The 13,692-nt window shown below is 36.2% G+C and overlaps 1 protein-coding gene across 1 annotated transcript; it reads left to right on the top strand.

The window, feature by feature from the left end:
* Nucleotides 1-6,975: 6,975 nt before the first annotated feature.
* LOC145898260 (uncharacterized) lies at nt 6,976-13,140 on the top strand. Its single transcript, XM_082986688.1, has 14 exons — nt 6,976-7,072; nt 7,455-7,561; nt 8,066-8,171; nt 8,673-8,764; nt 8,859-9,027; nt 9,318-9,430; nt 9,694-9,752; nt 9,893-10,007; nt 10,342-10,482; nt 11,273-11,394; nt 11,518-11,591; nt 12,074-12,233; nt 12,818-12,927; nt 13,002-13,140. The coding sequence occupies exons 1-14, from the start codon at nt 6,976-6,978 to the stop codon at nt 13,100-13,102; spliced, it is 1,566 nt and encodes a 521-aa protein (XP_082842814.1). The 3' UTR covers nt 13,103-13,140.
* The last annotated feature ends 552 nt before the right edge of the window (nt 13,141-13,692 follow it).

The following is a 13,692-nucleotide window of genomic DNA, read 5'->3' as shown; positions in this document are numbered from 1 at the left end:
GCAATCATGCATTTATTTGCAATTTTTGTTTAAAAATTTTATGAACACTAATTACAAATTACAGCCCAATTGTTTCGTGCAATGTTTTGCCAACTGGAAAATTGAAAAGAGCACATGCAACTTAAAAATAACATTTTGCTAATACAAAAATAACATTTTTTTACCAAACCACCAAAATTTCTGCTAATATGTTAAATGTTCTTGACCAGCACAAGATTGAATAGTTTAATACTTAGTTTTTTGTATTTTTGTCTTTTACATTTATGGTTATCTTGTTGTGGTGTTTTATTTATTTAAGTTTCTGTAACAATGCTGCCAATCACTGTAATGGTTGTTGAATAAACAAAAAAAAACGTCTTTGTAGATAATCAAGTGGAGGACAGTACAATCATACAATGCAATTGGAAGGCGTTTGTTAGTTGATTGTGCATTACAAACAAAACATCATTTGTACCATTTGTAGGCCATAAACAAATGTCTATTCTTTTTTGGGCCCTGTTTGACCAAACAAAAGGATGAAATCACAACTTGTTTAATTATGAATTGTTTAACAATATAATGCATATGTAATATGCAAAAAAATATTCATAATTAAACAATGGAATATAAATCTGCAGAAAACACACCAAGCTCTTTTTTAGGCAGCATTTCTAACCATTTCAAACAACTTACTGCAATTTTATGTATGGGGTCATTTGGCAGTCAAATTCCCACAAAAAGTCTTTTTTAAATTATGTGAACTTCTTTCGGCATGACAACAAAATCGTTGTAATCACTACATAGTAATAAGTTATAAAAATCATAGCAGGGTTTGAATTAGCGGCAAAAAAACATATCGCAAAAACGTTACAACCTAAATTGCAATACTTAATTTTTACTTAGTACGCAATTGTGCATTACTCTTAAAACCCACTGTTTTAAACTCGTTAAGTCAGAATTTGTTTTGTAATACATTGCCACCGTTTTATTTACTTCCGTAGGTATTTATTGTGCAATAGGGGCTTAACAAAATAAGAGGACTGAAAGAAAATAGTTGTTGACATTGCCAAGAAAAGTTGTTTCCATGATGCATGTACGATTAAATAGATAAAGAAGGATACAGCGCCTTCTCCAATTCATGTTGCGTTGCATTAATTCATAAAACAAGTTGCAACAACTCAATAAGCGGTTCACAATTTGCGAATTGCTAATTCAAACCCTGCAAAAGCAGTTGAAACTTCATAGCTTTTCATGCAACAATACAAGTAATTTCTTTGTTACTGCTGGATACCACAGATTGCTACATTTTATCAAAGACTACAGCTAAAATTCTAAATTTGGACATGAAACATGCACACATCCACAAATTCCACCCTCTAGTCTACTTAAGCCAGTAGATTCACAGATTAAATGCGTTCTCAAATTACACCAGCTTGAACCAAAGAGTTGACAAGAAATTGTTCAAAGGTGTTTCCGTACTTACTTCCCAATAAAGTTTAATTCATATTTTTTTGTCAAACAGGTTCGTTTACAGAACAGTAGAAAAAACATATTCAACAGATTTGCTTGGATACCATTTAGTCAATTTTGTTTTTCAAACAACAATGTTAAGATAACATTCAAAAGTTTATTTGTCAGACACACATATTTTACTGATTAGTGCAATTTTTCCAATGTTTACTGCACTACATTGGAACTAAACCAGCATGATTCAACAGTTTTCATTGCAACAGCACAAGTATGGTTTATGATACATAAAATAGTTTACCTTCTGTGTGAGTATCATGCAATCCTATCCACCACCAATGCACACGTCCACCATCTCTAGTTACATCCATTATGTCTCTAATAAGATCGTTAAGGTGTTGTTGAACACTAGCAGAGTTAACCTATAAGTGAAAGTTTAGTATATGAAGACAAATCAAAGGGATTAAAATTGATCAAACACAATAAATATACCACCTTATACACTAAAATCATTTTACGACTTCTGCAATAGTCATCCGCAGCAGTAAAGTTCAGAAGATCAGTAACTACCAGGTAGTTGCGATCACCAGAACGAGAAATAACGTCTAAAACATCACATTTTTCATTTTATCAGTAGGTTTTTAGTTGCAAAAACTCAAATATTTTCCACACAAGTGCATATTTTATTTTATTCATGGTGATTAAAAATATACTGTTTTTAAACAAATAGTATATTCTTTAGAAAAGAACATAATTGTTACTGAAGCACAAGGACTTAAGCTTCATAAGTACCAAAATTTGCAAATAGCTGCTTACTTTGATTAATGCACCTTCCAGGAGCAATTGGCACAATAATTCTTTCAGATGGATTATCCACAAAATGGTAAAATACGTTAATTAAATTATTGCAAAAAGAGCATTGATCAAGTCGATGTAAACAGCTTAGGGACAAACACACATCAATCCCTGAAATTACAAAATAAGGATAAAAAATTGACAAATCTTTTTGACAAATTAATCCAGTGTTTCCCAAGCGGTGGTACGCAATGACATTCCAGGTGGAACGCGAGCACCTCTCCATAATTTGCAGATATAGTTCAAATTGAAAAAAACGTGATCCTGAAATGTTCCTTACTTCATCACCTAGGTTACTTTGTAACACTCAACTACGTGGTAGGTCAAAATTGGTTACCTCCAAATGGTACGCAACCACAAAAAGTTTGGGAATCAATGAATTAATCCAATGTGTTTCCATATCTTAACAAAGTAAGTTACTTTATTTAAATATTAAAACAATAAAGGAACTTGCGTGTTGAAATGACACGACTATTTTGCACGTTTTACAGGTCAGATTAATTTCATTGAATTTCAATGTAGACCCATTTGGTTTCAAAATAATTAGTGCAAAAAACAGCTTATAAGTTTTGTAGCAGAAATGTCAAAGGCAGCGTTACTGTAAGTTATCAAAGTATTTTCTGCTACTCCTTATATAGGCACCATGTTTATATGGCGTTTTATATACATTCGACGCAACCCGATTAGGAAACAATCGGGGAAAAATACTTTTATACTTACCCAGTAGGAAGACAACCAATGCTTTTATTGCCATTTTCAAAACTTGTGTAAACCCCCTTTATGAAACATGACGAGTGTACTCGACAGCTGAAATATTCTCTTTTGCCCAAGGTCGAAAGTAACGGCGTCTACAACCTGACGCAGTTTTACGAAGTCCCGCCCTAATGCGATTTTTTAAATCATAATTTCTTTCACCGCCAAACTTTGAAAATCACCGCAACAATTTTACGCTTCACCGAGCACAATTTTAATGAAAATTCTTTTTATTTTAATGGCAAAAAAACTGTTGTAATATTGCAATCGCCTTAATATTGCGACAACAAATTGCCGTTCCACAGAAATTTTCCATGTTTTATAGAAAGCAAGAACAAGTGACGTTAATTATCAAAAGACCACGTACAATGCAGTTAACTTGCAGACCATTCTGCAAATGCCGACTTTTTGTGTGTTTCAGACTTTTACCACAAAACGAATGGAATTGAAATCGAATCCGTAATCCTATTGTTACATACAGTTTATATAGCACGCCCACATCGGGTACCCATATGCGTTGTGTTCCGAAGTAGGGTAAAACATGACTTTGGTTAGTTTATTTAATAGCGAATATCACAGAGTATTTTGTCCAATAATCAAAAAACTTTTAAATCTTTTACAACATCAGAGGTATAAGTTGATCTTTTGCTTTAGTTGTTTTTTAAGAATAAAAAAAAAAAATTAGTTGACTGATCACCATGTGAAATATCCATCATCTTCAAACTACACAGTGGTAAACGATATCACCTCATCCTTGCTGTTTTTCGTCAGATAGTTTCATCACTTTAATTTACTTCAACGTGTGCTTGTAGCAAAACGTTTCTAATGACAAAACAGTGGTCGTTAAATATATTGATTATAATTCAATGACACCAAACGTGTATGTTAAAAATTGTATTCGGAACAGAAATATATGTACACGTGACTTGAAAACGACGTGTAACTACGCAACGATCATAATTACAATTTGCTCAAAGTTAATTGAAGCTATAGCACAAATGCTTGAAAAGTTCGCATCTTTGTGTGCACATCGATAAGCGACATGAACTGCACAGTAGTAAACAAAATCACATTACCCTTACTACTTTAAAAACTACTATTTATTCTTGCCTTAGTGACACCTATATTTTGCCACTACTTTTTATTTTACTTTTCTGATGCAAATTGATCACCAAGGCTATATGTGGCTCTTTTACCCTATGTTATGGCTCCATAGAGACGACAAGCAGATTTAGAAAGCAACAAATAAGAAACATATCAAGTTGTGGTGCACTTGGATGTTCCTGTAGGCACTGTTCGACACGGAAGGTGTGAATAAATGTTAAGTTACCGTCAAGCAGTACTACGAACTAGGAATGCACCGAAAGTTCGGTTTGCCGAATTTATTCGGCCGAAACTAAGGTTTTTATGATTATTCGGTTTCGGCCGAATATTTTTCCAAAATTTGGCCGAAACCGAAACTTTTTTACTGCATGTAACGATTGGAATCATTGTTCAAACTGCACCCATGTGTTCTTTTTATTTGTTTATTGTCACCGAAATGATGAAAATCAACTTTAAGCAGCTGGTACAGCAGTCGAGGTTATTTTGTAAGTGCCAACAAAAGGTGTGGTAGGATTAGATCCAATACAGCACACGTTTTGTTTAAATTTATTGCATTTGAAGAGATCGATACCAAAATTAGTTTATTCGGCCGAATACTCGGATTAAAAAAATGCTGTTTCGGTGCATCACTACTACGAACAGACAAACGCTATTGTTATTTACAAATGTCCATGAATTGAATTACTATAGTAACTTAATTAAGCCTAGCATATCGGTCACGCCAATCCTGCAACATTTACATTGATCTTACTAGTATTCTTTTTTCGGACATTGGACGCCAACGATTTTCTTGTTAACATGTAGTTGTTAATTTTTTGCCGTAGATGCTAGTTGGCAAGAGTAGCTCGAAGACGTTGCTACCAGCCGCAAACAATGATTTGGGAAGAAATTTGTATTTCGAGTCACTATTAAACAACAGCATTTAACTGAACGGGTACGTATAGTGTTGAAAACTTAATAGCATCATCGTTTCGGATCCCCACCCAAGATAAATTTGACTGTTTAGATGGCTAAATAAACGCAACCGCAATAATTTTTTGGACAAAATGCATGCAAAAACCAGCCAGCACTTGCTTTAACGTTCAGCGAATAAGCGCGTTAAACTAACCATTCCAAAACATGGAGCATTGTTACCGAACACGTGGCATTGTTACAAAACAAGTACTATTTTTCGTTCAATCGAAAAGAAACATAGCAGCCTCAAGGTTTGTTATGCAAGGTTTTTAATTGTTTTGTCGTCATTTTAACGTGTATTCTAAACTTAAGTACAAGAATCATGTAATCGAAATATGGTCGCTCTCATGCGTTAGTTACCAGATACGACATTTTCACTATTCGACACACACGACAATTTTTGTCAAGATGTTCGACACGCAATAAAAAATCGACGCCCTGCCTGTAGGTTTTGCAAGTTTTGCTTATTATGTTCCATGTGCGTTAACGAAGTAAAATAATCCCTGTCAATTTAGGTTTTGTGACTTGATGTTTGCGTTTTTTTGCAAAAAGTGTGTGACTGCTGGTTCTTTCCAGGTCATTGGTTACCGATCTCTGGTATAGCATATCAATCACCTTTTCATTTCCTAAAAAGGTTTTTACATATGTTGAGGTGCCCTAACTACATCCAAATGATTGTTTATGTTTGCCCCACGAGATATTAGTTTGCCGCATCAAACAGGAACTCCGATATCGCATTTTGTCACGAAATGTTGGCATCCGGATATGGTGATGTCATGCATGATATTTCGCGTGTGTTGAGATGAAAATTATCTGCAAGGAAAGAACTCGTCACAACGTGAAAATGTCTCCAGCACTGTGAACAATATGTTAGCAATCACGAACGTTACAAAACTGCTCCATCGTAAAGTACGTTGATTTAAAATGCAACACGAAAACACAGAAAAACCCATTCTTTAAAAATTTGCATTCAAATTTTCGACAAAAAACACAAATCGGGCCACATAATGCAAGTTCCTTTGGAAGCTGGACTGGGATTACTTCGGCAGCAAAGTCTGTAATCGTGTTCGTGACTGAGTTCGAGAACCCTTATCTGGTCAAATTTCACCGATTCAGATCGATTTGCATTTTCACGTAAAATGCAAATTAGCTGTTACTGTTTGGAACCTTCAATTGCAAAACACCACGCTGAACGTAATCCACAATTTAAATGAAAGCTATGCTGCAGAAATAAATTTTATGTTACAATCACGAAAGTTTTGTTGTAACGACAAAATTTGTGATCCTGATGAAACGAAATGAAACTCTTCTTGGTAAAGGAAGTTGCCACCGGAAAGAAATTGTGTGGCAAGCGTTTTGATGCGTCGGAATGGCTTTTTGCGTTTTGGAGAGAAATTTTGTTCCTTAGAATGGTTTCTTATGTCGAGAAACAAAGAGCAATATTAGTCATTGCCATTAGTCAGCTGCTCTAAAAAAGGAAATTAACTTTGCGTTCAACAAAATGGAAATCTGACCCAAGCCGAATAAGGCAGAGTGTAATAGGCGAAAGAATTGCTTGACGTCATAACTTCTGACGATCCATCGGTTCGTGGCTTAATTTTGAAGTAGTTTTCCGGTAAAATTTGCATTTGCGCACGCTTTTGTATTTCCGTTCCAAGTCTCGTGTTGTGTTGTGCTCGCAAAGTATCATATGCGAAAAGGGTTTCTCAACTTTTTCTTAACTGGGAAATCTGACGTTTTTTAGATGGCAACGTTTATCAGCTACTTGCAGCGGACGTAATCAGTTGTTCCTGGATTTGACGCCGTTGTGGGCTTTTATAATGTCGTCCTAACTTTGATACATCCGTATGTGAACGCATAACCATGGCTTCGTACAACTTGGCAAGCAACGCGGTCGCTCTTGAACCAACGACAGCATATAAGAACCTTGAAGAGGATACAAAGAAAGATCTTTCACCAGGTGAGAAATACGTGAAAACGTTGGGCATTACGTAATTCTGACAATTTAATGGCAGAAGAATCAAAACCACGAGGCAGCAGAAGGATATTTTATCTCGCAGCGGTTTCTATTATTTTATATACTATTTTGTTGATCGTTAAACTAGGATTCGGCATCTCGTTGTTGGTAAGTGAATCGAATACGAAATTGTTTGTAAGATTTGAATATGACTGCACAGGCAAGGTTTTATGGTTTGAAATGCTATTGTTGCATGTTATTAGACCAACGAAAACACGTCCCGTTCTCAACGGCAGACAAAATATCCGTGCAAAGGTGAATATTAAAAGTAAAGTGATTGCAGCAGTAACACATAACACGTTTCAACTTCTCAAAACAAATCTAGGTCAATTGAAAGTCTTACCGAAGTCGTGCAAAGATGCTTACGACAAAGGACAGAGGAAGTCTGGCCTCGTCACCATCCAAACAGATTCCCTAACCACCCCAGATGAGGTTCGACATTCTGTATCTGTATTTTATCGTTTTAAACTAACTCTGTATCTGTATTTTCACATTTTAAATTAACTCTGTAACTCTATTTTAACGTTTTATACCAACTATGTATCTGTATTTTCACATTTTAAACTAACTCTAGATCTGTATTTCAACGTTTTAAACTAATAAGACGACCAATGGTACTGGCGTCCAGGGAAAGTGGGGGAAAAGATGGTGGCATTTGTCCCCCTTGAAAAATTAAACTACTTGTCAGGGCGGAGAATCGAAAACACAAAAATCACCATTGTAAAAAAACTTGACCCTAAATTTTTTTTTGGGATACAAAAAAATCTTGACCCTTAATTTTTTTCTGGGATATAAAAAAAACTTGACCCTTTTTTTCGCATAGCAAAAGTTTGGACACTCTCCTTCATTAAGTGTGAATGAACAAAAGAGTCATATGCAATAAAAGTTAGTTACACTTGAAGAAGATGTAACTTTTGTTACACCTGTACGTGGCAGGTATTTTGTGACATGGAGTCAGTTGGAGGAGGATGGACGCTCATCGCCTCCATCCACGAAGACGATATAGCGGGTCAGTGCACTGCAGGCGACGTGTGGTCCACAGGTAAAAAGTAAATTCAATGTTACAAGAAATATGGCACTCGTATCTGAATAATTAATCAATATAAAAGAACAGGCTAAACTGCCCGCAATAAACACAAACATAACATTGAGAGTAATAACTAAAACATCTTGTGTAAAACTTATTATAAGAGCGTGATACTTTAATTTTTATTCGAACATGATATCATGTCTTCTAAGCACAGTTTTATGTCCTTGCACTAGGTTTGTATAATAAGTGCCAGTATATATATCATGTCCGTATAGGCGTTTGACTCAATACCTTTTACGGTAGGTGTCCCATTCTATAACTCATTTTGTTTGTTCATCCGTGTGGTAGTTTTTTCGAAAATAACAGATGACTTTGTATGGCTTGTATGCTAGATTTCTGTTGTATGTTCCAAAAATTTCTAACTGTATTATGAATTACCCTTTGACTACTAATCAGACTTTGAACAAATTGTTTTCATGGTATTTTCATGACAATAAAACAAGACTCTTCTAGATTACGACAACTGGTTGAATGAAAAAACTTACGGAAAGATTGAAGCTGTCTCCAGCGCTGATTACAAGTCTCGGGCATATTACAACGTTAATGTAGGTTTTTGTCCGATCAAAACACCTATGATTTAATGTGTGAATTTACATTTGAGATTAACTTTTCCAAAAATAAACCTGAACATTTTATCAGGCGACAGACATGATGATATGGCAAGTCCCAAACAACGTCGTGTTGTCCGAGATCGACCAAGAGGCTTACCTGAAGTACTACACTGATAACGGGTTTCTGTCTAAATACGGGAACAATCTTCAAGCTTTGTACTCAAAGCACGCGCCGTTCACCACAGTCTATCCCAAAAGTGGGTGCCGCAGTCATGTTCATTCTAAATAACTGTGTGTGTTTTTGAAAATTAGACTACATAATATCTCCTGAAAACAGTTCATATACATCACAACATATAATTACTTTGATCATTTTAAAAAGCTGCAGTTATAGCATAGACAAATGCAGATTGCCAAAACGCCGATGAAGACAAAACGAAACTTGTTGCAAAAACGTTTGTTACCAAAGCTACCTAAAATTCTATGTCATTAGATACCATTTTATTCAGCGGAAAACTATTTGAAAATTTTAGAATGTTTATTTTAGATTTACTGCCGGTGCTCATGGGTTGCATGAAGTCAAACAACTGGACCTACCCCCCGAGTTATTGGGACAAATCTCCGCACACAGCCCCCAACAACAGTGTGGTCAATGATGAGGTATTTTAGACTTACAAATGTGAGAGCTATGCTCAAATGGGCCGTTATTATATATCATCGGCTCCTGAAGTTTACAGTTGACATTATTTGACAAAAAGTAATGGATTGTATTTCATCTGTAAATGCGTTTCAGAGTTTTTTCGGTGTGCAAATATGTGTTGAATTGCTGTGTTGCCATTTCATGGTTTCTCTTAGCCATTTTTTTTTATCTTTTTGCGTTTATGGTAAACTCTTGATATTGATAATTATCTGATTTGATGCAGATTTTCATAGAGATAAATGAAGAAGAAAGTGTGGAAGTTACAAACATGACATCACAAAAGTATGTGATTATGACGATCTTAAATTTTCAGGTTTACATGATAAACGATAAAGTCAAAACAACGTAATAACATAAGTACATGCAATTTTGAACATACCGTATGGACAAACTTTAAATAAAATTAAAAAAATGCGTTTTAGAATTTTCAATGGTCGGGTGGACCTCCAGATGAATACAACGACATATCCCTTTACCGCTTTGGCGTTTATCGAAAACAGTGACAGATCAATTAAATCCTTCACAATGAAGGCACAAGTAAATGCAGTTTTATACATTTTTTAAGAACCCGTAGATAGTCTAAGTCATTTCTGAATTGTATCGATTAAAACGATTTTGCAAAGGCAGTGTTGAGTAGAATAGGTAGTATTTGTGTCATTATGTCCGCAAAAAGCGACCAAAAATAGTAAGACAAAAATTTCTTAGATTTGCTCGTATTTTTTTTCAACTTTCCATCGAAAACTACAAATAAAACTCTCGAATAATCTCATGGTTGTTTCGGACCTTTAGCTTTAGTGGTGGCCCTGTGAAAAGTTAGCGATTGCCGCCGATGAACTTCGAAGCGATTACATTCATAATCTTTGTCATACAGCCCTACCAACATGGATCAGGATTTTGGTCGGATCCTTGGCGTACGTACGACAACATTTTGGGTTTCGCGTTCAGAAGTGCTCACATTTGTGACGAAGTGACGAAAGGAGCATGCCGCATTTTCTTTGCATTGAGTGCATATGTAAGTTATAGGCTATTTGTATTTGAATCACAGTTGCAATCAGTTCTGTAATATAACTACCGCCATTTGTTTTTTGGGAATAATGTGTGATTGGAAAGTTGAAAAAAAATACGGGCAAATCTAAGAAATTTGATGGTCGGAATGGAAGCCCGGCTGTGACTGCTGTTAGTTGGATACAAAGTATACGTAAAAGTTAACTTCTCGTCTATCCACAATCAACCTGCCTCTTTCATCGATCCCTGTACTAATTTATTTTGCCCGAGAGTAAACTATTTACCCCGTCAAAAAACACTGGTCCAAAGTAAGAGGTCAAAAATGTTCCGACCAGTGGGATAGAATTGGGAATAATTTCCGGGAATCATATACGTTTAAAGGAGTCATAATAATCAGTGAGAGCTGCAGACAGGTGTACATCACACTGTTTGGACCTATAATGTCTCATCAAAGCAGCTGGTGACTGTGGCACTGGGCTGGTTTTCGGACTAGCGGACACACAGATTTCCACTTTGTGGTACCTTTCGGTCATATGGTACTCCCAGAACCCATTAACGGGCATTTCTTCCGCTGTACAATTTAGACTCCGTTGGTGAAAACTGGTCGCAAACAAGAAAAAAAGGCGGATCATTGAAGTAACAGAAAATAAGTCGACATCAACTAAAATTAAAGCTCATTAAACTTCTGTAAATTTCGCTCTAATTTATCGATCAAAAGAATTAGAATTGTCGAGTTGTTTGTATTTTGATGGGCCTGTTTATTGCAACCAAACACACAACCTCGTCCTTTATTTAAGGAGTGGAACTCGGAAGACGATTACAACTTTCGAGTTGCGGAAGCGAGGAATGGAGCAAATTTCGCTGTGCATTTGAATGATACATTCCAACGTGTAATTGTAGGATACACAGTGATAAAAAGGTAATTTTATCGTAGATCTTAGTGACTTACAAAGTGTTTTTATGCACTATACAGGATTTTTTAAATTTTAGCTAAGTAAAGTTTGCAAGTAACTATATGCGACACTTTTATTTTATACCGCAGAATCTACGAAGTGACCCAGGAGGACCAGATTACACACGTTTTAGTGAATGCCGTAAGGTGTTTCGGCAAACTTTGTGAGTAAACACGTTTCTTGCTTTGTTAGAGATGATCGGGGTTTCCAATAGTTGGTCAGCATAAGCCACGCGGTTATGCCTAATAACATTGTATTCTAAATTTTAGGGAATTGCAACGATCTTGCATTTTTTTCACAAAATCGCGCAGCGTTTTTGGTGTAGATACGAACTAATAATGAACCAATTTAAATACTACTGTGAGTTTCGGAAAAATATTACTAGCATTTTGAAGAAGAATTCTAAAGGCATTGTTATTGTAGTATTATTGGCATTAGTTGTTGCACTTGCAACTTACATTGGCTGCATCACATTATGCTAGAAAATTTTCCTGTGATGCCAAATATTTTCGGGATTGTGACATTCTTATTCATTTATATCGCACCAAAATTTATGTTTCACTTGCAAATATAATCCAACACACCTCGTGTTAAAAATGTTTAAAGCAAAGACGTGGACACGCAAGCGACAAATTTGTTTTCCAGCAAACAAAGTCAATTTTGCCGACTTTCCGACTATTTCCACTCCTGTGAAGTTCTTGAGAGGCAACATATCGGAGTTTAATAAAGGTGTAACCCCGGGTTACATTCAGTTCAGACAGTACGACCACCTTGGTTTCCCGTATCCAATGTGTCCTGGAGTAAGGTACAATTGTGCTTTAACTGATATGCAGAAAAAGTGTTTACAAGAAAAAATTAGGAAGAAATCTTGAAAAAACATAGGCTGGGTATGTGTCTATACTTCATAGGGTCTATAAAAACCTCAATCCCGTGTTCCAGCATCAATTATCTCAGTATATCGGTTTACATGGGGACATGTATCACTGTGCCGCTAGCTGGCGCTGTTTCTTTCGGTTTGCCGATTTGTGAGAACTTCATTGGATCACATTTTTGTCAGCATATTACCCCACCCGATTGTGAAGTAAGCATCCGTCCGAAAAGGACGTTGTGTATTCGGGGACTGCAAATGTATCTACTTCGGGGAAACCAGAAGAGCGTTAAAACCTAGAATAAAAATGCATCGTCGCGTTGCTTCATCAAATGATGGAAGTAAGAGGGCATTGGCAAAATATTTTTCTCTACACGGCCACCGATTTCCCTTTCACGAAACCGGGGTTGTGGAGAGGGCATCACAACAAGGACCTCTTTTGCATAGCGTGTGGTTTTATTAAGTTGTATAACCTAACCTCAGTTACGGGCTTCGTTTTTCATGGTGGGTTTTGTTTCCAGGGTTACCAATCTAACTAGTACTGAATTATATTGCGTTGGTTCCGCCAAACACGCAACCCTTAACTACCAACTACGACATGGCACATCACACAGGTGCAACGACTTCGCAGGTATTTTGCATTCACTTTACTTGCCTTCACACAGTAAGTTACTCTCTAACGTGAATGTATTTTTTTATTCTCAGCGTGGGACAAGTTGTCTGAGCATAGAAAGCACCGACCTGCATCTTCCAACTACACAGTTGTTAACGACATCAGCTCATCCCTGCTAATCTTTGTGAGATGAACCCAAGATTTTTCTCTTGCAAAGCGCACCGCACAGCCATCCTAAAATAGAACCGCCATGCTACGCTGTATTTGCGTTGTTTGTACTCAAGTTACCGCATTCCGCTATTATAGAAATTTTAAGGAAATTCGAACTCGCTTCGCTTTATGATTTTAGCGGAGGAGGGGTGTGCTAAAATCATTAAAAAAAAGTTAATTAAATTCCCAGTCGACCAAGTACTTTACGCTTTGTTATTCTTGCTCACCGGTTGCTTCTGATATCGACTGAAAGAAAATTGCCTAAAAGTGGTTTTAAAGTTGTTTTAGGTGCCATCTGATATAAGTCAAAATATGACTTTTCTTTCCACAAATTCAAATACGAAAAAGCTCTTAAACTGATAGAGTAGCGCTATTTTTGTTAGTTAATTGTATGCTACATACTAAGCAACCGACAAACCTTTCAGATTGAAATGTTCAAATTCGCTTCACTTGGCTAATTTAAATCGTTTTCAAATCTGGATTATCACCTGTTTTCTTGACATCGACATTGTATGTGTGTAGCGCCAAGTTGTATTGGGAAAATATTGGTTTGTATCAATGTTACGCTGGAAA

The sequence above is a fragment of the Ascidia mentula genome, chromosome 4, assembly GCF_947561715.1.
Source record: "Ascidia mentula chromosome 4, kaAscMent1.1, whole genome shotgun sequence".
NCBI classification, from domain to species: Eukaryota; Metazoa; Chordata; class Ascidiacea; order Phlebobranchia; family Ascidiidae; genus Ascidia; species Ascidia mentula.
Note: the sequence above shows the minus strand (reverse complement) of the source record. Positions and strands in the feature narration are given on the sequence as shown.